At 41.7% G+C, this 27823-nt stretch overlaps 1 protein-coding gene across 4 annotated transcripts; it reads left to right on the forward strand.

The window, feature by feature from the left end:
* Positions 1–27471, forward strand: BCHE (butyrylcholinesterase). 4 transcript variants are annotated; one of them, XM_040074186.2, is made up of 5 exons: positions 67–192; positions 888–995; positions 3272–4793; positions 20455–20621; positions 27227–27467. In XM_040074186.2, the coding sequence occupies exons 3-5, from the start codon at positions 3277–3279 to the stop codon at positions 27346–27348; spliced, it is 1806 nt and encodes a 601-aa protein (XP_039930120.1). In that variant the 5' UTR covers positions 67–192; positions 888–995; positions 3272–3276; the 3' UTR covers positions 27349–27467. The 4 variants fall into 4 exon arrangements, with proteins under 4 accessions (XP_039930119.1, XP_039930120.1, XP_039930122.1 ...); XM_040074188.2 differs by lacking the exon at positions 67–192 and adding an exon at positions 245–351 and having other exon boundaries at positions 27227–27447; XM_040074187.2 differs by lacking the exon at positions 67–192 and adding an exon at positions 320–342 and having other exon boundaries at positions 27227–27447.
* Positions 27472–27823: the final 352 nt, after the last annotated feature.

A 27823-nucleotide genomic window follows, 5' to 3' on the forward strand; every position in this document is an offset into this window, starting at 1 on the left:
GGCAGATCGAGCGGCTGCTGCTGCTGCTGCTGCCAACTCTCGCGAGCTCCATGTCAGAAAAGAGTTGATTATAATGTCAGCGCTGTCCAATTTGCGGGCTTAAAGCGGCCGCTGCACCGCTGCATCTCCCCCGAGGGATCCCAAGATCCCCACTCGTAAAAAAACTTTGTAGTTGCTTATAATAGGAGCGGGGTAAGTGACTCTCTCTTTGCACGTCTCTGCCTGCCAGGGTGATTTACGGTTCGGCTTGGTCTGAGCGGGGATTGGGGTCTCTGGAAGCGCTCTGCTCTGCCCATTTGTTGCTCTCCGGGGGAAGCTGCCTCTGCTCTGCAAATGGAACGAGTGAGCAGCGTGTGTAGCAGACCTTGGCATTATTCAAGGGATCCTGGGCTAAGTAAATTAAGCTGGAGCTAGAAATCACTTATTAATTCAACCATCTTTCCTATTTAAATAGTGATTATGTAGTCGGGTGTATAGATTTTTTTTTTTTTTTTTTTTTTTTTTTCCCCGGCTGGGTAAAGATTTGCAAGGGGGAGGAAACAGGCATTGAAATAAATAGCGTTCCCCTCGCTGAATAAGAATGCAAAAGTAGAGTCTGTTTAACTTTCTGCTGGGGGAAACTACTGTAGCAGCAGCTTTTTAAAATGTGCAAACACACCGCTTGGTGTAACTCTGCTGGGTTGGTGTTGATGAGCTGAAGCAATCTTGTGACCCTTTTACTCTCATTGTAATAACCGAGTAATGTTTGTTTTGCTCGGTCTGTGCTTTACGTTGCTGAGTTTGGTTTAAAGCGGCATTAAAATCCATGTATTATTAAATGTAATATTTGCCAGGCATTCAAGGTGTAATAATAATCCTCTCTCATTTGCTACTTTTGTTAATTTTAGCAGAGTGACCTGAGAGTAGATGAGTCCTCTCATTCAGTAGCACAAAACTTCTGTGTTTTTCAAGCGTGATCCAACTTTCTCTTTGAAATGCCAGAGCTAATTTAAAAGGTACAGAACTGATTTTTTTTTGTTGTTATTTTTTTCTCACTAATATTATGGTCTAAAACTATTGCCTCTATGTTTTTCAATGCTACATTGTTTTCCTTCTCTCTCTTTTTAATTAACTGAAAAGTGCAGGAGAGTTAATTTTAATTATTATTTAGATGGATGGATTAATCTTGAGAAACTTTAAAGTCACTTACTTTTCTCAGCATCATTTTCTCTTCATAATGACAATGTTTTAAATATCTTACTTTTTCCAGCTTGTTGTGGTTTGGTCATGATCAAATTCAGTGAAGTAACAGTGTCACAACAACAGACTCAGAGAAATAATTTCTTCCATCTCATGGAGTTACTGGGTGCTCCAAAATCCTTCTCCATCATTATCCTTCTCCCAGCTCTGGTGGCTTTTCAGGATTTTGGGTTTGTTTTTGCAGAGGAGCTGAGAGAAGCCCTGGGATGCTCAACACAGATGAATTTTTAAGCACAGGTTTACAGAGCAAACCAAATCATTCTTCTCACCTCTCCTTCCGTGGCCTCTCTTAAATTTTCTTGATAAAGTTTTAAGATGAAGCATGCTGTGTTAAACAATAATCCCAAGTCTGCGTTGGTTTAGCAGGCTGGAAATATTCAGCAAACTGGGCAAGTTACGCCCAGTTCTCTCAAAGACAGTGGAATTTAGGCTTGAGTGTTTTAGCAAACTGGGGTGCTAAAACCAGGCCCTTGTTTTGGTCTCTGTGGAGGTTTGGGGTGAATTTTAGGAAAAGGTTCTTCCCCCAGAGGATGCCGGCACTGCCCGGGCTCCCCAGGGAATGGGCACAGTCCCAAGGCTCTCCAGGAGAGCTTGGACACAGCTCCAGGGATGCACAGGGTGGGATTGTTGGGGTGTCTGTGCAGGGACAGGGGCTGGACTGGGTGATCCTGGCGGGGCCTTTCCAACTCAGGATATTCCATGATTCCATGCCTGGCACAGAGCGAGGGGAGCCAAAAGCCAGTGAATGTGTGCCTGAGCCTCCTGCCCATGCCAGGGCGAGCTGTGCTGACCCGAACTCCTTGGGAGCTCTCGGACCCCTGAGCTGACAAATCACACCTCTAATACTTAACAAAAAAGGGGACAGTCACAGGTTTCTCGCAGTCAAGATGAAGACTTGGTGGAATGTAGGACCAACTCTAAAGTCTATTGCCTCCCTTCCCCACCTCATCTACTTTATTTTAACAAAACAACCAGAGCATAAATGTTTATGTTTCCTAAAATTTATCTATTTTCTGTCTGTTTAGATGAATGCTAAAAATATTGTCCCTGCTCCTTTGATGCTGTCTCAAAGTTAGGAACCCCTTTGCAGAAAATATTCCTTTCCTCCCCTCTGCTGCATTTTCTTTCCAAGAACGGGCAAACAAGCAGAAGGAGCTCAAATTAGGCCACAGCTGTATTTTCCAGAGAAATTATCCTCATTCCTTTTAAGGACACGAGTGCTCCTCATTAACAAAGAATGGCCTGTTTAAAGGGACAGGACAGAGCATGCGATGTGTGGCAGTAAAACAGGAAAAAAAAAAAGAAAAAAAAAAAGAAAAGAAAAGGAGCTTTGTTGAGCATTTTCAGATATGTAAACCATAGAAATGGATTTATGCCAACAGGCTTTTTGTGAATTTTCTGTTTTAAGGGGATGGTGCTGAGGTTTTATTTGAAAAGGTTGGGGTAAATGAGATTATTAGGGTGCTTAAATGTGATATATAATCAACATTTATATACTTAGCTTTAAGGTAATACTGATTATCACTTGGAAGAGTTCTCGGAAAGGAAAGAGCACACCGTACCCAAATTATTAGGCAGTATCCCCATATATTCAAAAATCCTTGACGTTTTAGCATTTTAATTTTAATTCTAAATAGTAGAAGAATGACTGCTTCATATGACTCTGCTGGTTGCAAGCTTGGTTAAGATGCTCTAGAAAAACAAGATCTTAGAAGAAATTATTCATGTAGGTTTTGGTTTGTGGGTAAATCATCTGCAGCGGTCAGAGCCTGCTTGTGTGATTTCATCTCTCCTGGTTTGTCTTCCTCATTTCTACAGTTTTTAGCAAGAGAATTTTTCTGAAGTCCTGGCCAGATATTAAATACTGAACACAATCTTTGCAACACAAATAACCAAGAACTTACAGTTAAAAACTGCAGCACCTTCTTATTTTCAGTGCCCTGGGGATGACCTACACCCTTTCGGGTAGACTGTTTTGGTACTAATATATTTCAACACTAATTCTGAATTTATTTTTCATCCTGCATTCCAGGCATCATGATTCGGGCAAACGGTCTAAGTCTCTCTGCCAGATTCCTGCTGGGGTTTCTTCTCCTGTCCGTGTTCACCAGGAAGGTGGTGCCTGAGGAGAACATCATTGCAACCAAGAATGGCAAAGTCAGAGGGACCAGCCTGCAGGTGCTGGGGGGGACAGTCACAGCCTTCCTGGGAATCCCTTACGGGCAGCCCCCCATCGGGAGGCTGCGGTTCCAAAAGCCAGAGCCTCGGGAGAAATGGGCAGATGTCTGGGATGCCACCAGACACGCCAACTCCTGTTACCAGCCCATAGACACAACTTACCCGGGCTTTGCTGGGTCAGAGATGTGGAACCCAAAAACCAACCTGAGTGAGGACTGTTTATACCTGAATGTGTGGGTTCCTTCTCCCAAGCCCAAGAACGCCACTGTCATGGTGTGGATTTATGGCGGTGGCTTCGAGTCCGGGTCCACTTCCCTGCCTGTCTACGATGGGAAGTTTCTGGCCAGGGTGGAAAGAGTGGTCGTGGTTTCCATGAACTACAGGACTGGTGCACTGGGATTTCTGTCCTTGCCAGGAAACCAGAAAGCTCCGGGAAATGCAGGTTTGTTTGATCAAAGGTTGGCGCTTCAGTGGGTCCAGGAGAACATAGCAGCTTTTGGAGGCAATCCCAAAAGCGTGACTCTGTTTGGAGAGAGCGCTGGCTCGGCCTCTGTCACATATCACCTCCTTTCTCCTGAAAGCCACCCTTTATTCACCAGGGCCATCCTGCAGAGTGGGTCTGCAAATGCTCCCTGGGCTGCAGTTACATCTTCCGAGGCCAGGAACAGAGCAGTGGCTTTGGCCAGACAGCTCCAGTGTCCCACCAGCGACGAGTCGGAGCTCATTCTCTGCCTCCAAGACAAGGACCCGAAGGAAATACTAGAAAACGAAATTTTTGTCGTTCCACATGGTTCTTTTTTACAAATATATTTCTGTCCGAGCGTGGATGGCGATTTTCTGGTGGACATGCCAGAAACATTGATGGAGAAGGGTCTTTTCAAACAGACCCAGATCCTGGCGGGTGTGAACAAAGACGAAGGGCTATCATTTCTGGCATACGGAGTCCCTGGCCTCGACAAGGATAGCGACGGCTTGATCAACAAAACCCAGTTTGAAGCAGCTTTAACTCTGGCCTTCCCAGGAGTGAGCAAACTTGCGATAGAGTCGATCATCTTCCAGTACACGGACTGGGAAAACGTGGGGAAGCCGGAGCACTACCGGGATGCCGTCGATGACGTTATCGGGGACTACAACATCATCTGTCCCGCGCTGGAATTCAGCACCAGCTTCGCCCGGCTGGGGCACCACGTGTTCTTTTATTTCTTTGAGCACCGCTCCTCCAAGCTGCCCTGGCCGGAGTGGATGGGGGTCATGCACGGCTACGAGATCGAGTTTGTGTTCGGGCTGCCCCTGGAGAGGAGAGTGAATTACACCAAAGCCGAGGAGCTCCTGAGCCGCTCTATGATGAGATATTGGGCAACTTTTGCCAAAACTGGGTAAGTTCACTCTGGAAGTTTGGTTGGTTGGATGTTGTTTCGCTGGGGGAAAAAGCTTGATGGTTTCAGTGCTGCTTTGGAGCCTGACTGGAAGGATGGAAACAGATTAATCGTTCAGTTATCCAGAATTCCTATTTTAGTTCTGACAAAAGCACTGTTTAAATAAAATAAACTGTTGATGTGTTGCTCCCTGTATTGGACAAGCTTAAGGGAACAATGTTTATCCGCCCATAAAAGCAAATACAACACATTTCTTTGCCAGGGCAGCAGTTGTTCCAAAGGCAGGTAATGGTTTCAAGTGTTAGAAACAAAATATTTCAAACACTAGAAAAGACTTCCAGCAGTAGAAGTAGGAGGAAAAAAGCCCAATTTCCTTGAGGATGTAATTTGCTCGGAACATTCGGGTGTATAATAGGCAGGTGTATTATGTTCACATGGTGGAGAGATTGGGATTTCAGAAAGCCTCTCTTCCCTGTGTGCTGCGAGTGCAAGCCCACGACAAATCACCCTCCAATTCCAGTCCACTCGTCTTGCAGTGAAATATGGCCCAGCCTGCACAGGGAGCAGATAAGGATATTTCATTTGGGTGTTTGGAATGGATTAAATCCAACCCCTCTGCAGCTGGAGTCAGGAGAAGTGAGGCAGCCCTTGCTCCTCTCAGCAGGGCTGGAGGCTCTCAATGAGATGCTCAGTTTGAAATGAAAACATTTCAGAGCAGTAACAAAAACAGCCCCCACCACAGCAATCGTGTAGGATTAGTCCCAAGCTTGGTGGGAAGGGGAGGTATCTTTTTCCAGAAGTTTGGTTTGTGCTCTCTCCTGAGAAGATTATATATACAAAAATCTGTGCCTTGGAGAACACACAACCAGTCAATTCACAGTCTAAAAACATTTCTTTAACTTTAGTGTTAAAATCCTGCATTAATTCTGCTTCTAAACTGGACCTTTTGTTTGATTTGTCAAGGATATATAGATTTGCAAAGGCTGAAATCAACATTGGAACAGGATCTAATTAATTTTTTTAATAGGTTAGAAACCAGAGGGGACCACTGTGCTCATTTAGTCCACCCAGCCTTGTACATAACACAAAACACAGGTAGAAATGAAATGTTCCCACTGATTAAAAATCAAGAACAAACAGTGTTAGGCTGTTTTAAATCTTAATTCCACTTAAAATGTTACATTATAAAAGTGTTTCTAGACTGAATTCGCCTACTCTAACCCTACATTTTTTCAGGTTTTACATTTGGTTTGATAATTTGTAAGATTCATTTTATGATTTTTTGTTCCATATAGAGGCTGATTATTAAGGATCTATTAAAATAATCCTTAATCCTTTATTTTTTTTATAATTGTTTGTTAAACAAACAGGTCATACCCTTGAGACTTGCACTAATGTGCTTTTTCCCAAGTGGTAACTCTCCACCGTTGAACCTGTGATTCACCCACACCTTGTTGGAACTTTCCCTCTCAGAATTAAACACTGTCATCCCCACTGAGCTGTAATTCCAGGTGTCACCTCTCCCTTCCTGTTCAACCTGATATTCCCTTTTTATCTGCGCTGTTTGTGCTTTGTGGCGCTGTCTTGGGGCTGCCATTTGTCAAAGGCTCCACCATCCATCCCAAATCCACGTTTCCCCCCCTGCCTGGGCTCTCTCCAGCTCCAGGACACCCCAAACTTGGTGGCTGCCAAGCCCCAGCCCCGTTTTCCCTTCACCTCAGCCTCCACGGTGAACTCACTGCTTATTTTTACGTTCATCCTTTTTAAAAAAGATTTACTTATCAATGGGTGTGATTGATTGATTGATTGATTGATTGCCTTGATTTGTAGGAGGATTAATTACCTTAACGACTCCTGTTCCCCTTTATATGCTGGAGCATGTAATATTTCTCTTACCAGATAAGATGAGCATATTAAAACTCAGAAAATAACCGTACCAATAGCTGTACTCATCACTGCATAATGCTTTCATATAGGTTTAATTATTGTAAAATTTAATCTAAAATTTAATCTAAAATTTAATCCACAAGCTCTTCCCGCCCCCCACTCTGCTCAGAGCCTGAGCACACCCTTCTGTGTGAGTTTGGTGGAGTAGGCTGTGATGCACAGCAAAGCTTTCAGTGGGGTTCAGTCTGGAACTGAGCTGTGAGGTTGATTTATCAATGCCAAAAATGCATCTGATAGATTCCCAAGGTGAATTCTGACACTGGGAAGGGCTTGGGAACACGTCCTGCACCGTGAAGATGTGCTGTGACACAGTTCCTTCAGGGCTGGTGTCATCAGGCCCTTGGTGGAGATGAAGCTGAGGGAAAGTTCCTTATTCCACCCTGCAGCTTCCCATGCTGCCCTGAAGGAGCTTGCAGCCAGGACCTTCCACCAGAGACAGCAGATCCTGCCCTTAAACAGAACTATTGCTTAGTGGAAGAGGAGAAATTCAGGTCTATATTTGATTTTGCAGAGCGATATTTACATTTCTTTGAACTGTCGGTTTCCACTGGATTATGTATATATTTAATTTTCATGTATATAACTTTTATGTATATATGTGAAAATATAAATCTCAATAACCTGAAAATGTAAATCTCAATAACCTGCTCTGCAAAACACTGTTCCTGCCGCTGCAGCTCCTAAAATTAGACAACATAAGGTACATTCAGGTTTACGTTTGTGGAAGACAGTCCTGTCACCTACTCTGATCATCATTCACACTATAATTAGATTACCCCACAGATTGAATTTCAAGTGGTTTCCACAGCAAACAGTAAATAATCTTTCCCTCTGCTCCCACCACGAGGATCCAAACCATCACTACTGGGAAAAACAATACAATCCAGCAATTTCTGTGTTAGTAAAAGATGGGATCAGGACTAACCCTCCCTGTGACCCTTTACTCATTATCTGGAGCAGAGACACTTAAAGCTCTGAATCCCATTATTCAGAGTGTGCAAGGAGTGGGAAAGTAATAAAAATTCCTAATAATTCCAAGATTATTAAGCAATCCTTTCCTTTTTATTTTATTTTATTTTATTTTATTTTATTTTATTTTATTTTATTTTCCCCCAGCACATTTGAGCACAGCAAACATTTATAAGGAGCTGGGGAAGCCCTGTTTTGACATAATCTTTATAGGGAACTCTGGCATGATCAAAGGGCAAACCTCTGAGGGGAAAATTACCATTGATGTCTCCAGCAGATGAAGAGAAAAATCAAGGAAAAATGAGAAATATTGTACAGCACATTTTTTAGTGAGGGTGTTTGACCTAATATTCTAATGTGCTGAAGTACAAAAGCACAAGGGAAGGGAGAGCAGCCTGCAGAGGAAAGGAGATGAAGTAGAGTCAAAAAAACTGGGAGAAACCTTGTTTTTCTTGGTGTTTTCTGGCTGGGAGGGACTGAGAGGTGCCAGAGCTGCTTCTCATAAGGAGCCTTCAAGCCCAAACTTGGACCTTAGTGATCTCTGGGTTCTACCATCATGTGAGGAATAAAAATACCGATAGGAAAAATAAAAAATACGCACTTAGAAGCATTTTCTGTTTCTGCCATGGTTTAACCCCAGCCAGCAGCTAAACCCCACAAAACTGCTGCCCTCTTCCCCCACAGAGGGATGGGAGAGAGAACTGGAGGGATAAAAGCAAAGAAAACTTGTGAGAAATCCTTAATGTTACGTAAGGACAAAAGAAAAGGTGTTAGGGACAGAAAGTGACTCCTTCAGAGCATCCCAGGAGTGTGAAGTCCTCGATTTCTGCATTTCTCAGTAGCTAAAAGGACGCCGCCAGCCAGCCCGGGGATTTCCCAGTCCACCACCATCCCCAGCAGGAGTAGATGCAATTTTCCAAATCTCTGGGCGCTTCCTATTTCACACCCTGGCAAAAATACAAATCACTGATTGCTGATCGCTTTTCCTGGAAAATTACAGGCATTTCTGCTTTTGAATATAAACAGGGAATGGAGATGTAGAGGGTTCAGCAGGAGACAGGAGCACACAATTCTCCTGTGAGCCTCGGAGTTGGTGCTGCTGTTAGACTCCAGTATTTCTCTTCTGGATCCCAGGGAATTGTGCCATTTTTAGGAATCTGCCATGCTTTTACATAGCCTGTGAGGATCCTGCTCAAAAGGTCTTTTTCATGACTGAATATGGGTCTCAAGTAAGTTTGACCAAATATCCCAGCCATTCCTAGTGCTGTTAAGATATTCCATAAATTATTTTTCATGCATTTAAGCCTTGAAAGAGCAAACCCTTTTTCATCAAACCTTGAAAAATCCTTGTTCTACCAGCAAGGGAAGAAAGAGACTTATTATCTCTGCTGTCTGAATAAATCAAGACTAATAAAATATTAGGGTTTTAAGGAAGAACTGATTCCAAAATTGAAGTTCTGGATTTACACTTTGAGGTTGAATTCCTCCCTTTTCCTTCACCTGGGGTCTCCTCAGCTTATTCCTGCCTTTAGAAGTATTGGCAGTTGAACATCAACTCATAGCCTCAAAATCATTTGATAAAATACCAGATATCACCACAGTTAGACAAAGAGAGATGGGAAGATTGGATTCAGCAGGAAACCAAAGCGTGGTGCCATGAAAAGGGCTGGATCAGGTCTGGTGTGATTATGTGTATGTGGAAATAAGATTTATTTCAGCAATATCGTTAATTTTCAGTAGCCTTTTCCTGAATTCTTCCTAAATTCTACACTTGATTTTAGGCCACACTCATGAAAAAAATATAAATCTCTCTTTTTAAACAAATTTGAAGTTCCTTTTTCTGCCACACTTTTGTTATTCTTCAGACAGCTCTTGAAAGCAGGCAGGTGACACTAACAGGTCCTAGAAATCCCAAGCCCCAGGATGTTCTACCAGCTCTGGAAATGGGAAATTTTATTTGTCCTGAAAAACTAGATGGGATCCCAAATCCGTGGGTGCTTTTTCCATTCCTTTATCCATTAATGTCTTCTTTAGTCATGAGAGATGCAAAGTGACAAGAGCCAGACAAATCAGATGAGCTGAAAACTCAAGCAAGAATATAATGGAGCACACAAAGATAATATTTTTTAAGGCTTTGTGAAAAATGTTTCGGATAAAAGGAAACGGGCAAAACTTGTCTCCCTGCCAGTTTTACAACTGCTGAAACAAATCTTTGCAGCTTTTTCCATAAAGTGAAGCCTTTGAAATATTTCCTCCTGTGTTTTAGGGGGAATTTGTGAGGCTTTGATTGTCCCACTAAAGCTGTGAAGCACTTTGTCTGGTTATTATTGCCTTTCCATGATGTTCCACTGGTAGACACATAATAAATTTCAGTGCTTTTGTTACCAACTTCTCACAACCTGTTTATAGAGAGTAGTTTCAGAGCAGTGAGAGCAAAACCAACAGCCTCATATAGAGTCCAGGCAGCGCTTGAACTGGGGACCTATATACTCTGGGTATGGGAAGGCCTGAATATACTGGGGAAAAAATAAAAATAAAAAACTCCAACCACTTTTAATTTCCTTATACTTCAGGAAGATGGAAGTTTTATGTACCTCTGAGCCATTTCAAGGGAAGAAATTTACTGTGGGCTGTATTTCTGTCAGAGATTCGCTCGTGTTCGCAGGGATAGAGGAAAGTTTGTGGGTTGGAGTCACTTTGATCCTCACTGGGTCTTCAAACACTCCAGAGCTCAGGGTGACCAAGAGGAGCTTTTCCCTGAGGCTGCTGCTCCTGAGATCACACACCCTTCCAGAAGAATTAAGTTTTCATCTCAGCAAGTGATTTTTCCTGATCAGGTCAAGAATCCAGAAGAAAAGATTTCTGGATTAAAAATAAAAAAGAGTATGAACAAAGCAGGAGAGATGTTCCCAAAAACGTATCTGGAAAGACTTTCTTCCCCTCCTCATGTAAGGGAAAATCAAAGCTTTCATTTTGACCCAAAAGGACACATTTACTCTCTCATTCACTGTCTTTCATGTGAGTAATTACTGAGCCATGTAAAGAAATTTGCAGAAACTATAGTCTCGGGGAAAAAAAAAAGGAAAAAGAAGTTTAATTCTTAAGAAAATTTACTCCTATTTTTCCACCTTCAGATTGGAGTTTTTAAAAGTGACTCATCATCTTGAGCAGAGTTTACATCCGTTGTTGTATTCAGAAACAGTAATGGAAACACCTTTTTAGCAAACTGATAGGAAACAGTGGATCATGGAGAATATCAGCATCCAGAGCCTCACCTTGGCAGATATCTCTCTGTCCAGCTTGCAAGCCGTCACTGAATTACAAAACTGAAAAGAGGAGTATTTGATTCTGATACCTTTTGAAAACAAGTCTGGGATACAAATTGAGGTTGGTTTAATTTTATTACAAATATTGCAAATTACAAGAAGATGTCTCATTCCTCTCCATATGTGCCGCAAACGCGATTCTGTCCACACGGATTTTACTCCCTCCAACAGATGAGTCAAACCATTATTTTCAAACAGGAGATGAGAACATCTCTGAAGGAAATGTCCAAATATTGTAGGAGTCTTTGAGTGAGAATAAAACTCGAGCTGAAATGCAGAGGGTTGCCTGGAAGGGAACGCTGGCAGTGCTTTGTGGAGCAGGGTGAGCTCGAATTCAATCAGTGGTGATTCACGGTCCTGGGGCTGAGCAGGGTGAATTCTGAGCCCTGGAAGAGAGGGAGATCTGAGGGGCTGGAGAGTGTCTGGAAAAAGAAACGGGGCTGGGAAGGGTCTGGAACGCCAGGAGGGGCTGAGGGAGCTGGGAAAGGGGCTCAGCCTGGAGAAAAGGGGGGATCAGGAAGAACCTTGTGGCTCTGCACAACTCCCTGGCAGGAGGGGACAGCCAGGGTTTAGGCTGGATATTAGGAAAAATTTCTCATGGAGAGGGATGTCTTGCCCTGGTAAAATCTGCCCAGGACTGTGGTGCAGTCCCTGTCCTTGAGGGATTTAAAATCTGCATGGATGTGACACTTGGGGACATGGGACAATAGTGGCCTTGGCAGTGCTGGGTCAGCAGCTGGATTTAAAGATCCTGGAGGTATTTTCCAACTTAATTCAGTGATTCTATGGATCCAATCTTGGATGTGGCTCTAACCTTTCCTCATAACTGAGAGAGGCTGAGGAGCCTGAACTGGGCAGGGTTCCCTGCTGTCCCAAGAGCCTGGCCAAGAGTGCATGGACACATTTTGGGTAAAAGGAGAGTCATGAAGAGAAATAAACATTTCAAGAGTGAAATAAACCTGCGGTGTGATTGCCACCTCACATTTGGGTTTGGATGTTAAGAAGGATGGAAATAATATTTGGTGGGAAGTAAGGAGAATGGAACAGCAAGAGAGGGAAATGTTACTGCTACAAGACATCAGGTGACGGAGAAATGCACAAAGAAGAAAGAACAAAAAGAGAGATTGAAATATGACAGGAGAAAATTTCTGAAAGACTTGCAGGGGAAGAGCAAATCTGTGAACAGAGAAGTGAGAGAAAGGCACACATGGACTTGCTATGAGTCTGAGGCATTATTGAGGCATTATTAATTGACCTATCCTGTGTCTGAGGCAGGTTCACATATAAAGCCAGGCACTTCGGAGAGAATGTGTTTTACAGGCATGTAAACACATGGTTCCAAAAGGCCCTGAGAAATTCTAATTAATGTTCACCCACAGTTAATCCCCTTTTTAAGGGCCGCTCCTCTTCCGTGCTGCTTTTCTGCCGCTCATCCTTGTTTCTTCATCAGAAGGCAGAAATGGAAGTGGGAAGGGTTTGCAAACCACATTTCTCCAGGTGGTTCTGGAGCAGTAATCTGAGGTGATGCTGAAGTTTCGCGGGAGGAATGGAAACCTTTCAGTGCACGTTTTAATTTACTCCCCAACGCAGAGATTGGCTGTTCCAGGGAAGTGGCAAAGGCGAGGGGAGAGGAAATGAGGAGCAGCAGAGGTTACCTAACACCACATTTTTGAAGGGAGCTCAATATGGCGTTTAATTCTGTTTTCAATCAGCTGCGGGGGGAGGCAGTGGTGGGGAAATGTAGTTAGAAATTCAGTGTTGGGATTTGGGAGAGTCTGTCCCCAAGAATACGAAGCCGTGTGGGTAGAAATTGGGCATTTTGTGCTCGCAGTTGGTGATGTTACACAATTCTGTAGGAATATAAAATTGAAAGCTGCCATTCTCTGCTTTCCCAGACACCTCTGGCCACCATCTGTGTCCTCGACCTTTCCTTGCAGGAACATAAGAGAACTTAATTTCATAAAATACAAACCCTAAAGAGCATCACCTCCAATTTACACCTGATCCTTTTCCCACAGGAACAGCTGTTTAAATACAGTGGGTTTTTTTAGAATTCTAATGAAGCTTTTAATTTTAATGAACTTTTACATATCTGCCTCTCATGGATCTTACTCATGGTGCAACCTCCAAGTGAATTTTCTGTACAAATGGAAATGCTCAGATGTTTAGCCGTTGTTTTTTTCCCAGTAATAAGTAATCTGCATACAATAATTTCCGCAAAACCCTCTCAATTTTGAAAGAGAAGAACTTTAAACAGGTTCCTCCTCTCTTTTCATATGGTGTGTTCTTAAGAGCAACCCTTCCATGGCCCCCAGTGCACGCGCTGGTATTTGGAGATCTCCCTCTTGCTGTCGTTCAGAAGAGAGACCCAGAAGAATTTACAAGAATTCAAATTTCTTTATCCAGGGAAGTAATAGGTAACTTCCACTTGTAAATGTCAAACCTACAATGAATTTATACCATAAGAAATTTATTATTATTATTATTATTATTATTATTATTATTAAATATCTGGGGAGGGGGTTGAGAGTACTCTACCTTCTTGTTTACATTTCCCAGCATGAAGCTGCAGTGATTCTGATTACGATGAGGCAGTAACAAAAATTCCCCCTCCTGAAAGCTACCCAATAGTTTCATCTTTAGGAGTGCTCAATTTGGCCTAGATTACATGGTCGTGAAAGTTTGTGACTCATGCACTTCCTCCCACTCACAGAAATAAAACAGTAGTAGAAAATATAAAGAAAAAACGCCACCGTGATGAAATCCATCAGGACACGATGAATCCAGAGGATTTTGGTTGGTGCAGGGCTCTGTGGAGCATCCATCCTGAAAATAAATCATGATTAGGGCAATTTCCATTGAAAACAAATCTCAGATATCATATCCTGGCGTAGTATCAACTACGCAGGCTCAATTGCAAATTTAGTCTCTAGAGATAAGAAAAGCATTGAACACATTTATCCAACAATTTCTGAGTGCCTGGGATGAACTTTATTAATGGCAGAGAAAGGAAGGAATGGAACCAGCAATAATATCCATGAGTGCAGTATTTACTCTTCCTCAGAACCAGCTGGGCTGACAAATTTTACCAAAGAAACCGTGAATTTAAAACACAGTATTAATAGTTTTGTGGCTATAAAAACATTCTTCTCTCCCTTCACGCCCTCTTTTTTTTCTTTCTGATGAAGCCCTGGTTTGTTTCAGGGAGTAATCCTGGTCAAGATATTGTGAAAATCTGTGTTTTTCCAGGTCATGAGGATGAAGAGGGGCTGCAGAGGAGATAAAACAGCTTCAGAGAATGACTAAAAGGGCAAGTGCCTTGTGCCTTCCCATCTACTTATTCTTTTACCTACCTATTATGGAAAGTACTTCCTCATTCAAGGTCTCAGTGGGTTCAGGAACTTCTTCCATTTCCAAATATCCCTCTTCAACCTCTACAGGTTAAGACTAAAAGTTATAGTTCCATTTGAGTTCTTCCTGCAGCCAAGCCTGTTAAGAAATAACAGCTTTGAGAAGTGGCCCTTGAAAGCTGAAATTGATACCACACAAAAGGGCAGAAGGATCTTACAAAATGCTTCACAGGAACATTGGAACAAAAAAAAAAAAGGTAAAATTGTTCCTTCAGCATAAAGAAGGAGTAAGCTGCAGTGTTGCCTCCCTCATGTGTATCCAAAATCAATGTAAATGTGAAATGTGAATATTCACACCAGACTCTGAGTGCTGGAGAAGGTGTGAAATCATCACTGTGACTCTGACACGGGACAGTGGGACAGTTCCAGACCCTGTGTGATAAAATCCCATCTCATCCATGCTCTGTGTGGTGTGTGGGGTTCCTGAAGCAACCCCAGACTTGGCTGGAACATTTCAGAGCGAAGGAGACCCATGTGCAGCACGGCCCAGAGGGTCAGAAATGCAGGCGGGGGCTGAAGGGCTCATTAGCTCTGGCTCAAACTCATTATTTCTCCTGCCCAGGAGCCAGGGCTTGGAAGCACCCAGCTCCTAAATGCTCAGCAAAGAGCTGAGGCAGAACATCCTGCACCTAAATGCCTCCAATGCTCCATTATTTATGACCAATACCTTGAGGCCTGCCTTGTATTCAGCAGGAACTTCTGACGTGCATGACCAAGAATTGTTTCAGCTCAATGGGTGCTCCTCAAGGCTCTTTGGAGCAGAACACAAGACATGATAACAAATAGCACAAATAACACCCAAATAAAAAGGCATAACAGCTTGTTACTTCATTTCCTGAAACTGGTCTTGGTCATAATAGCACATCCCATGATAATTTATAGTTAAAGGCATTTAAACAGGCAGCTGCCGTTTGCAGGCTGGAATGTGGAAGGAATATCCTGAGCTTTATTTAGCCTGTGAAGGTGTAAGAAAACCTGGCTGCAAAGGTTCTTCTCCAGTTTCTCTCAGTTAAGGACTTTGCCAGCTGGATCCTGCTGCTTTCTTCAGGGATCAGCAGAAGGAATAATATTTACCCAGGCTAGTACTTGCAAAGCAGTTTTCCTTCGCCCTGGCTCAGGGACACTTTGCAGTCACTGGATTATGGACTCGTGTGTGTGAGCTGGGAGTGAGAACTGAGCACAGCAGGGTATAATGAACTTCCCAGAACCGGCTGATTAAAAAGGGAGTTTGAAGGATTTGAGTCTGCACATCCCTCAGACTCGTAGTGCTCATCAGAGGAGTCCTTTCCTTCCTTGCTGTGGGAGTCTCAGTGAGGCTCAAATGCCACAAAATCAGGATTTTTGCACCTTATTAAGGAACAATTATATGAGATTGTTGTTTTGTTTTTTTTTTTAAATTTTAATTATATTATAGTTGAAATCAATTATATGAGCAATGTTTAATGATATTTTCAGAAACCGGTCACTATTTTCTCACATCCATGGTGCCATTCAAGCAAAGCCTTACCTTAAAGGCTGTCACTACCCCATCACCCCCCCAGGGACCACACCAACACCCCAAATTGAGATTAACCTGGCAGCCAGTGTGCTGCAGTGGGAAAATGAGCTGAGGTATAAATATCACCCGTCCTGGCCTCCGTGTGAGACATCTGGCTGTGCTGGCCTGACTAATGCCACAAACACTTCCCGTCCCTCCAGAGCAGAGCTGGGGCAGCACAGGAGGGCCTGGAGCTCCTCATCAGCATTCCTGCTAATTAGGAACATCCTCCTGTCCAAGTGGGAAAGAGGAAAAACAACAAAATGTCTTCTTCCGAAATATGAGGGGGGAAGGAAGAAGAAGAGGTTCATCTGTTTGGTTTAGACCTTTAAGATCATCCAACCATCAGACATGTGCAGTGGCACCCCTCGCTCCCAGAGCTACCCGTGGGGTGAAACTTTTAGGTTGTACTTGTTGTTTGATGCTGAGCTGACTGTTTCCATAATTCTCAGAGGTTTTGTAGTGCAGCTGCAGGAAACCTGCAAGAGTTGAAGTTGGTTTTGCTGTCACAAGGACATTCCCCCTCCCGGTTTTCTTGTGCCCAAGGCAACACTCCATAAAGTGCCATCCCATGGAAACCAGCTGATGGCCAGTGCTGCCCAACAGCCACCAGAGATCACAAAAACCTGTAAAAGGGATTCACACCCCCTCTCTCCTGCCTTGAAACCAGCTTTCAAAAGAAAAGGGGCCAAACTGGAAACGAGCTTCAGCAGTTCCAACCAGGGTGAAGCCAATCCGCCCACACTGAGAGGGACAGGTCTCCCTTGGATTTCAATTCCTGCTGCACAGGGGAAGCAGAGGGTGCAGCAGAATTATCATTAACTTTCACTCATTAGTGGGCACTGAGATGTGGGATTGTTTTTCTCGTCCTCTGGAGAAACACACAACGTAAGTCACAAACAGCCGCTGAACAGGAACACGGTGAAAGCTTGGGACAGCCTAAGCTAGGCTGTAGGACACTTGTTTTACAAAGGTAAATCCTAAAGCACCATAAATGTGTTTTCAAGAGGGTTAGCAGAGAGTAATTTCCATTCTGGGCTTCTTCAAAATACGACTTAACACTACAAAAGAATAACCTCTGTGGTAGTGCTGGAATTCCCTCTGTGAGTTTCACTCTGAATAACACTTTTTCTGTGCTATTCAGAACTTTCTCACAAAACTAAAGGGGATATTTTCCAGGTACTTTATATCCTGAATGTTTACCAAAACCAGTCAGATGATGAATTGGATTGTTTTCTGTATCTGTGTGATAAACCATTTGTAAAGGTAATGCTGTGTGAATATTAATAAAAATGCAGTGAGTTGGTATTGTTTCTCAGGCTATATTGATCATATTAATGAGAATGGTAATGTATGTATGTTTATTATGATTAACAGAGCTCTGTTCATGTTGCATTTTCCATTTGAACGAAATTAACTTTCTCTTTCTAAAGTTGCTGAAGATGAATATTAAATACAGAGAAATGTTCGGTTAATAGGCTCTTCCAAAACCCTCTTCATGCCTATATCAAATTTAGTACACTTGTTATAAATTAATCTTGAAAACTAAAATTTATTGGCAATTGTGTATGGAAAAACCCAAAGGGGGAGAACCTGATCCTAGTAGCAACAAGTACAACCAAGAAACTTCCACTTAAAGACCTATCTTAACAAAATAATTTGCTATAAATGAGATGCTGTGCCACTACCAGAGTAGAGAGAATTCAACCCATAATTTCAGGGCATATGCTAAGAGAAAATATAATTTCAGGAACGAGACAAATTCTGTTTGCACCAAAGTTTAAACACAGGTGGTTTGAGTTTGTGTTTTGTTTTGTTTTGTTTTGTCTTGCTTTGTTTAGTTTTGCTTTGTTTTGCTTTGTTTTGCTTTGCTTTGCTTTCTTTTGTTTTTTCAGTCTTGCATTTCTTTTCTGGGAGCAATTCAAAGAACTGTATTCCTTCATTGCCTTAAGACTCGCTCCTGCAAATGGCAAAAAGGGTAGAAAAGGAAAAAGATTCTTTCTAAGATATTCAGTGAAGCTTGTATTCCTGGTCTAGCTGAAGATGCCCCTGCTCATTTCAGGAGATTGGATCTTCCAAGGTCCTTTCCAAGCTGTACTTTTTGATGTTTTTCTCCAAACAAAACTCAGGCCTTCTCCGAATGAATCTTGTCTAAGAAAGGTGATTTGCCAAGATAAAGTCACGAAATAAAAGCTTGTTCTGAAGATGCACAGCCCTAACCCTGTTCAGGACACACCATCAGGCCCCGATGCCAGCACTGAAGTGGCAAAACTGGAATTACTGAAGCAGAGAGGATTAAGCAGTACCAGAAGATGAAAGAGCAGAGGTTTAAGGAATTGATAAAAGATGATGGAATGGAGGTTTCCGTGCAAACAGAAGTTTCTTTTTTCAGTACAAACAAGTTTCTGTAATCGATTACCAAATATTGTCCATCCAAACCTAAATGGGCAGCGACAAGTTTGTGCAGGGTATTGGATTCCTGTCTGCTCACTGAAGGTGTCCTCACCGCACTTCTACTATTCTGTATGAATATTACTAGATTTTGAATTTGGTGCAAAGAACTGGGAATTTTACAGCTTATTCTGGGCACTGCAGTTCTCATCATGAAGTTATTAGTAAGAAGGAATGAACAGTAATTGTGAGGGAACAACAAGGTTATAATCATAACTCGTTCCAAATTATACTCCTGTGATCTCCGTTTTTCTCCAACTGGGACCTGCTTTTTAACTTGGGGAATTTTCAACAATAAAGTTAAGGAGGAAATTGCTGGGCATTTCTTTGAACAGTAAACTTCCTAGAAATGCAGAGATTGTCATAATCAGCAGGTTCATGGGCTTCAAAGTGCTGTGTTCCCCTGACCGTTCTTTCAATCATTTTTTAGTAAAATACATCTGTAGCCGTCGAGGCATTGTGTAATCCCCCCACACACCTGTAAATTATAATGTGGGATGTCATGATTTATTTCATAGCATAAAAGCTGTTAAATGAATACTGACAGCACCATTAGCGTCCTGATCTTGAACTGAAGTGCAAGTCAGCTCTGCTTAAGTCATCATTCTCAGGAGCCACAAATAAATGTGCACTTGAAAAAGGTGCCGTGGGTTAATCAGAGCTGAATTAGTCAAGAAAAATCAGTGAAGAAGGGAGCGGTTCAGGAAATGATCAGCCTGAAGCTCTTATTCCAACACTGGTTCTTGAAGCCGCTAGTGCCAAAGATCCCAGAGCACAAAGACACGGGCTGAAAACTTGATTAATTTGGAATTTACTGAGAGATATCAGTATTGCTTCAGCATCTTGTTCTCTGAGTGCTTCACCCTCACCTCCTGCCTTGTTCCCGCTCTTGGGAAGCAGAACCCAAATGGGCTCCACTCCCTGGACTCCTCTTTGCCTTCTGCCTTCCAGGAAGAGTCCTGGGAAAAAGTAAAATAGGGAGAACCACAGGAACTCAGATCAGAGTTAATTTATCCCACCAAGCATCATCAATTACTGTTGTTTTGCCCTAAAGCCCTAAACTTGACATCAGTTTCTAGGAAAGAAAAAGGCTCCTTGTGCTTGCACTGAAATAAAATACTTAATTTCTACTCTTAACCTCTTCTGAGCTAATGGTGAGCTTTGACTCTTTGAAATGCAAATCCACTTATTTTCCTAAAATTCCTGTTTTGTTTTGTTTGTTCCTCAGCCTAACGCTGCCCGTTTTGTTGTTCTCCTACACACTTAAACCACTTTTTCCCCTCATACAGATACTGTCATTTCTGGAGGTGAAAATTGGCTGCCTGTCCTTAGAGCCTGATGAATTCTGTTGTATTATAAATATTTATCACAACTCTTTTAATACCAACAGCTGTGCTCCTTTCACATGCAGAGCTGGTTTTATAAGGGGTCAAGGCCTCTGTACCTCTTCCCAGTTTCCATAAGATTTCAGAGTGTTCCCATTTGGCCCTCCACAGACAGGACCCAACACGCCTCCAGGATGACTGTTCCTCCTTAGTGAGGAATAATTGTTCTCTCTCCCAGAACAGATCTTATCCCAGTTTGGACATTATTTCTACTTTTACTTGCGTGTTTATCCCACTCATTTATTCCAATCTGTTTGTCCATCTAAAGGGATCAAAGGCACTCAAATTAAAACACAAACCAGTCAGCCTCTCAGCCTGGCAGGCTGGTTAGTTCTAGAGTCATCCCTAATAATTCACAGCTTCTGTGAGAATCTCCAGATTCAAAAAGTTGCTTGAACATGATCATTTATTAAGTTTTTCCCTTTGATGAATGCAGAACACCTCAAAAGATTTTCTTTTTTTTTTTCCCCTCAAATTAGGGTAAATGAAATTTATCTGGCTTTTTTCCCCTGTTACTTCCAAAACGACACATCAGACACACTAACACAGCTGAACTATTAAATAAACCCAAATCACGCTTTATTGTGTGCTGAGGTGGTTTCTCATTCCAAATTAAGTGTTTCTTTTCTCATTTAGGGCTCCAAATGGGACCCTGACTAATGGAATAAGATGGCCAGTCTTCACTAGTACCGACCAAAAGTATTTGACACTGAACACCAACACTTCTGAGGTACTGACAAAACTCCAAGCTCAGCAGTGTCGATTCTGGAAACACTTCTTCCCCAAAGTCGTGGAAATGACAGGTAACAGTTCTTTCCTAGATGCTTTAATATAAAACTTTCATGTAAGGGCCATTTGCTGGATGTTAATGTGAAGACTGAGTTCAGATCTTTATATTCCTGTCCATAACTGAGATGTTCAGTTCTTTATATTCCTGTCCATAACTGAGATGTTCAGTTGTGTAAAACTGAACTGGTGATGGATACAGCTGGCCATGCTGTGTTGAGGGTGCACCAGAACGTGCCCTGTGCTCCTGGCTTTGGGATCACCACCCTATTTTGTTCCAGGACAAAACCTGGGGACACACCAAGGGCCAGCACTTTGTGATACGGAGCTTTTCTGTCCCAAAATTCAGGTGCAGCCACATTGTGAGACACTGGGTGCTGAAACCTCTGTTCTTTGGTCCTTGGGTGCTGGAGAGAGCAGGAAAACCAGTGCGAAAGGAGAATTTTCCCTGGGAATTCTGGAGGCTTTAGATGCTCTGTATAAACCGTGGGGCGTTACAGGATGTTATATTTGGCTTATATTATCTATTATTTATGGGATTCTATTTTATGCAACTGATCCCCCGAGGACAGGAAGTGCACTGCCACTGCCAAGAGGGGATTCTGGTTTCCAGCTCACGTGAGAGCCGTGTGTTTTATTTCTGGAGTGTCACTGCTGACAGCCCGGAGGCTGCAGGATTTGCCTGTAGAAAACAGTACCTGGCCTGTACACAATGGATTTATGAGATTTTGCTGCCAAGAAAAGTGTAATTGTTTGAAACTTTAAGGTCAGGTGAACACAGAAGACCCAAAATTTTTTAAGACTGATGGCACTATTTTACCAAAGCCCAGCAACAGATGAAGCCTCTGTGCTCTGGATTTCAAAAGGAATTGATTTTATAAAGTGATTTTGCAGCTCTGGAATCACATTCTGCAGCTTGAGTGAGGGAAAGTTGTGTTTCAAAAATGAGATACACTTTTACGATGTTAATTACTAATTTAAAATCTTTCCCTAAGACTCAGTTTGAATGCTCATCTTAAAAAACATGTAAGCCTTAAAAATATGTAAACTGTCATGATGCACAGATTATTCCTTCTGAAATAATTTATTCCTTCCTCATTTGAGTTTGTGACTGCATTATGGCTCAACTTTTATCCCCTCTCAATTCAACAGATGTTTTTCAATTAAATCAAGAGACGTGAAATCAGTAGGTAAAATGAATAATTTATGAAGCCCACCATGTGACTTTAAAATCACAGCGTTCCCAATTACGGGTGGATTTCAGGGAGGTTTCAAAGATTCTGACAACTTTCTGCTGAGCCAGGACAGAGCTGAACCCTTTTACATATTCCTTTAACCTGGCTGGGAAACCCTAAGGGAAAATGTGGATCCTACAAAAGGGCTGAGCTTCACTGAGACCCTGTGGAGCAGGAGGGAGCAGAGCCCAGCACATCCTGGAGGAGAGGAGAGCTGCTCTGCCTGGTCCTGTGGGGTGAGGGGTGATGGAGGAACACCCAGGATCCGCCAGCAGACGGAAATGCATCACTGTGCCACATTCGGTAATCCGCAACATAAATTTGCATAATTTAATTAAAAGAAATTCACGAGCGTATTCTTAGCAAAAGGAGAGGAATCGTGGTGTCTGGATCCAAATATAGAACTGAGGCAGGAACGTTGTCAACAAGTGGCACTGCCTTGTCTTGTATCATCTGTCAGTCCTTGAAACATTGCAATAATAAAAACAGAGTATTTCCATTATGTTCCCCACACAATATTATCCAATTCTGACAGAAAACCCTTTAAAATCCTGTGTACAAACGTGATATAAGAGCTTGTATTTCAATAATTCTCCTCACTGAAATATTATTTTGCATTTTCTCTTTCCTTTTATGCCCAAAGGATGGTGCACACCATTAATGCAGAGATTTCCTCTCGTTCTGAGAGTCTCTGGTTTCTGTTGCTCCTTTCACTGAAATATTCTTAGGAGAAGAAGCTTGCTTTGACATGAGGTGATGTAAGATGACAGGGAACAAGTAAGGAATTTTTATATTCTCATTGTTACATGTTCAAGTAGGGTTCAGATAGGCAAGGTGGAATTCTATCAGGTAGAACCCAAAAAGGATAATCAAAACAACTTATTCTGCAGAAATTACGATTTTTCAGCATCAAGTGATCAGGATTTGCCATGGATGTGCTTGGTAACCCCTTGCTTAATTCCTGACCCACTGCTATCCCAACTCTTGCCACCCACTGGGGGATTTTAAAGCCTTTGAAGGCCAGCTCCAAATGTGTCCTGGATCTGAACCAGCCTGTTCCCATCACAGGCTGGGCAAGACAAGTTCCCTCAGGCAGTAAAATACATGAGAAATAAATATCTTTGCTGTTAGATAATTCACATTTTCCTCAAGCAATCATATCAGATACCTTTAAAAAAAAATATTTTGGTTGTGGGGTAGGAAAATAATAAGGGAGAAATAAGGCTCTCACAGTAACACAAGAGCAACTGCCATAAATAAAGCATGGCCTTGTTACCTCTAGAGAAATTTGTATTATTTTGGAAGGTTTCTCAATGTCCTCTCCTCGAGTTTCAATTCATAAATCCATCAATAAAGACACAAGCCAGAACCTGCAGTTTTGCGTCCAGCTTGATAACAAACACTGGACAAGTAGACCTGGGCTCTCAGTTCCAAGCAGACACAATTCCCACACGGATTTTCACCCCATTTGCTGCACCCTGCCCAGCCCAGGACAAGCTGGGAGCCCTCAGCATTTCCCATTTCCTTTGGAAACCAGAAGGGTTTCTGCTGGCTGCTGCTGAGAGAATCACACTGGAGGGGCAGTAAACAGTAAGTGACTTTTAAGTAGCTTTTAGAGCAATCATATGTTAATTATAAAAGCATCTGTGTTAGACTTTACCTCCTCAACACAACCCTTAATGCATCTAAAGCCCTTCCTATTTATATGAGCCCGTTTCCTCTTGATTGCAGAGCGCTGCAGGCAGCCAAACTTTCCATTTACTCTTCCATTACTATTTTAGTGTGCTCAATACATATTTTTCTATTTTATTTGATATTACTGCATCGTGTATCATCGATGAAGGAATCGAGCTTGGTCATTTAAATACATTACTTTTTAAAAACACCCTAAAAAGAATTTTTTTTTACATGGAGGCAGAGAAAATGCTCAATCTCTTGACCAATGAGCAACAAAAAGTTTTGCATTTGCTATGATCCTCCAACCAATATCTGGATTCTACAGAGGTAAATACTCAGGGTGGTAACAATATTAAAAAAATTGACTACATAGAAAATTCACCATCAGGATTCAATTAAATTTCCACATGAAGAAATGTGAATTAGTCAACAAAGGTTGGGAGGTTGGTAGTAATGGTGAAGTTACTTGTGATTAATTCACAAAGACTTTACTCATTGCACCTATGAGCAATAAGTTTCTGTACCTAAACCATCTGATTACTCTCCACCATTTCGTTCCATCTCATTGGAAAAACAACAGCCCTTAGAATAATTCATCTCTCAGAGAGCTCTGCTGACTTTTGGAAGAACTAAAAAAATAGAATAAAGGATTTTGTAGCCTTAAAAGCTACACGTGAATACACTGCTATGGCTAACAAAGCTTTATCCAGAGAATGTGATTTAAGAATATTCAATATAGAGATTATTTGTTGCTTCCTTTCTGGACATTTGTGAAGAAACTCTCACCATGAGAACCTACAGCATAAACCTGTGGCATTTATCAGACTATTGAACCCAGGAACTTGCAGGTGCCTGCTGCTGAGAGTGGAAAAATTAATTCTAACTTGCCATCCCTTATTAATTAGCAGCTATATGGCCTTTATCCCAATCCTAAGTGGGTTTTTTTGTGTGTTAACATTAAGATTAGCACTTTATTGGCACATCCAGCAGTTCAAAGGATGGGATGGTGATAAATTTAACTTTGCTGTAACACCATTAAAGCAAGGGATAGATGGAATGGGAGGAAATTCCAGCTGAAGAATCAAAAAAAACCAACCCTTTTTAAAATTTTGATCTGCTAAAGTGGAACCTCTCAGAGCGCTGATTCACTGCCTACAGAATCTTTCTCTTTTTTTCCCTGTCAGTCGCGCTGGGCTTTGCATGGGGCTAATGGGAATTAAGGTAAAGTTTGGGATTGCCTCAGTGGCTCACAGAAAATTCCCTGTTTTCACTGTGAGCTGCCTCCGTGGCTCTGCAGGCACCCAGGGCTCTGAGCTGTAATTATCGGTCAGCTTGGGCTCTCTAATCTTTCTCTTTTCTGCCTCGCAGCTGTCAGCCCGTCTAAGTCATGGGTGGTTGCCTCCCAGAGATTGATGGTGTTGGTGATAATGGGATGCATTGACTTGTGACTTCAATTTGGATCTTATCACTGGGGGGAAAAAAGCAAACAAATGGGAATCCAAGTTCTTATTTCAGTGTTTTCCGTCCCCCTTTAGTCTTTTAGATTCATAGTGGTGGGTCTCCTGAATTTTTTGATGTCTTCTTTCTCTAGCTGGCTCATTTGTTCACTATAACCTTTAAAAAGGACTGAAAAGCCCCATAATTTTTCCTCCAGAATAGTGACTTTTAATTCAAGATGTGTCTATGGCAGAGATATTCCATATCTCTTTGCCAAAAGTCTTTGGGCAGACTTTAAACACCTCTACACCTGAATAATTAAAGAAAAGAGGGGTTTGAGTTTCCTTTTTAATTCATAAGTGGAGGTTTTGCCTGCATAAATAAAACTGGACATCCAAAATCAAGAATGAAATAAGAAACACAATTCAGGCAGTTTTCTCCAAATAATATTGCTACTGCTTCATGCATTAAATTACCGATTCATTTGACTTAATGTGAAAATTTTGGCTTTGCCTGAGACCCTGACTACATCTTTAAATTAAATATGCACAAAGGAGAGTTCTTAGAGTCAGGAAAGCAGAATGCTGTGCATGTTTTGTCCCCATATTTCTCTGCATAGCTTGGCAATGAAAATGAGATTTTATTGTTACCAGCACTTCCAAATCATCTCTGAGTTAATGACAGTTGTGGCCTGCAGAAAGAAAATTTAAAAGTATCTGAACTTTCCTTTGGTCTCTGTTGTAACCAAGCTTATTTACAACTTTGAGCTGAGGGAGAAGGATGTGGTTAATTTATTGACATTTTTTCCCATATTTGTTCTTCACACTTTTCTGTTTGACTGCATGTAAAAGTACAGGACTTCCCGGAGAAAAAGCATCTTGGTTTTATTTCTGGTCTCACTGGAACCAAGAAGTAAATCTCGTTTCAAAGTCTCATTAAACTGCCATCTGGATTTCCAGACCAAAAAGGTTTGGAAACGTTGAGCTAAACTGCAGATAAGCGACCAAATTACTGGATGCTTCTCCAAGCTAAATCTCGGAATCAGTGAACTCTCTCCCCCGAATATTTTCTCTAGCGATGTGTAAAACACAGAAGCATTTCATTTGCACATCACCAGTTACACTTGCAGCGCTGGCAGGTGATAAAAAAAGGGGAAGGGGTGTATTTATGGAGGGCCGGGGCTCTGCTGCAGCAGAAGAACATAAAAGCCAAAGGGGCATAAAGAAACAGAGCTGTTACCTCAGGAACACCATTACCAAGTTGTTCTGGAAGGGAGCTCTGTGGGACACCACCAGAGCTGGGTCCAGAGTGAATAAAGCATTCACAGATCTTCAATGGTCCCTGAACTTTATCCTGAAGTCTACAGCCGATACAAAATGGGGAGCACCAGTGACTGACACAGCCTGCAGGTTTTATCCAGCTTTTTGGTGGTGTCTGGGGTGTTCCTGCAAGGCCACTGCCTTTCTGCACAGTGCTAATCACCTTTTGGGGCTGCAGGAAGTCCATAAAGTACTCTGGGATCCCTGTGAAATGCTTTATTTTTAATACTCTTCTCATCCTCACCCTCTGCTCCCATGCTTACAACAAATCTGGCAATAAATATTTCCTTGGGTCTCAGGATTACTTGGAGAAAGCTTTGAAGGTGGGGATGAAACAGAAAAGAGAAGATGATTTCATGTTGACATAGTGCACGTTTGGCAGCGTCCTACTCCAAACCTGGGCCCTTTATGCTTTAAACTTGGGGATTTATTCCATGGGAGGTTGAGATCCTGGACATCCATTGAAATCCACTAAAACAATGGAAATCCTGTTGTTGCTTTAAACAAGGATGTGATTTTACCTTATCTTTTCAAGCATCTCTCTTATTTTGCATCATTTATTCTTCAGGTTGTGTGGGTTTCAATGTAGGGAATATTGAACCAAAGGAATATTTTGAGGATGAAAAAGAACAAAAAAAAGTTACTTTAAAATTATGATTTTGATGGGCAAAAAAAAAAAAAAAATCCAAAATGTACATTAAATACATATATATTAAAAAAATCCAAAGTATATTTATTACCCTGCCAAAATGATATCTTTGCACTCCTTCCTTTCTGATGTAAAGACAAAATGCTAATCACTGAATTTTCAGTCATTCCAGGTTTAAGAAAAGAAGCAAAAGACCATCCCATATTGTATTTCGAGCAGATGACATTGATAATCAAAATTATTTTTCAATTAGCACACAAAGAGATTCAAATTTAGATTAATGTAACCCATTTCATGTTTTACAGGAAATATTGATGAAGCAGAACGAGAGTGGAAAGCAGGATTCCATCGCTGGAACAATTACATGTCAGACTGGAAAAATCAATTTAATGATTACACCAGCAAGAAGGAGCTGTGCAGCCTCTAATTAATATGTTTACTCTTTCCAGTTTGTCCCTAGAACTGTTCATCAGGCAAATATCCAGGTAGCTTCCCAACGTGTCGAGCGTTAAATGCGTCATGCAGATTAAAAGGAAAATGCTACAGATACAATTTTGATTTCAGATCTTTCCTTTCTATTTTACCTCCTCTCTCAATTAAAAAAAAATAATAATAATAATATAAAATATATATATATATATATATATATATATATATATAAGGCACCCACACCCTTTGAAGCTTCCCTGGGTTAAGTAGGACTGTAGAGATTGAAGGCTGGAGATTAATGATGTACATATTATTATAAATACTCGCTGCTTAAATTCACCCTTCAAAGACACAATGTAACCTTTTAGAGGGAAACGGATATTTTTTTTAACAGAAATAGCAGTTTTACGGCATTGCCTTGCAGAACACAATCAGATTTAATCTTTAACTGCAACGCCACCGCACTCAAGCCT

This window comes from Hirundo rustica, chromosome 10 (genome assembly GCF_015227805.2).
Source record: "Hirundo rustica isolate bHirRus1 chromosome 10, bHirRus1.pri.v3, whole genome shotgun sequence".
Taxonomy (NCBI): Eukaryota; Metazoa; Chordata; class Aves; order Passeriformes; family Hirundinidae; genus Hirundo; species Hirundo rustica.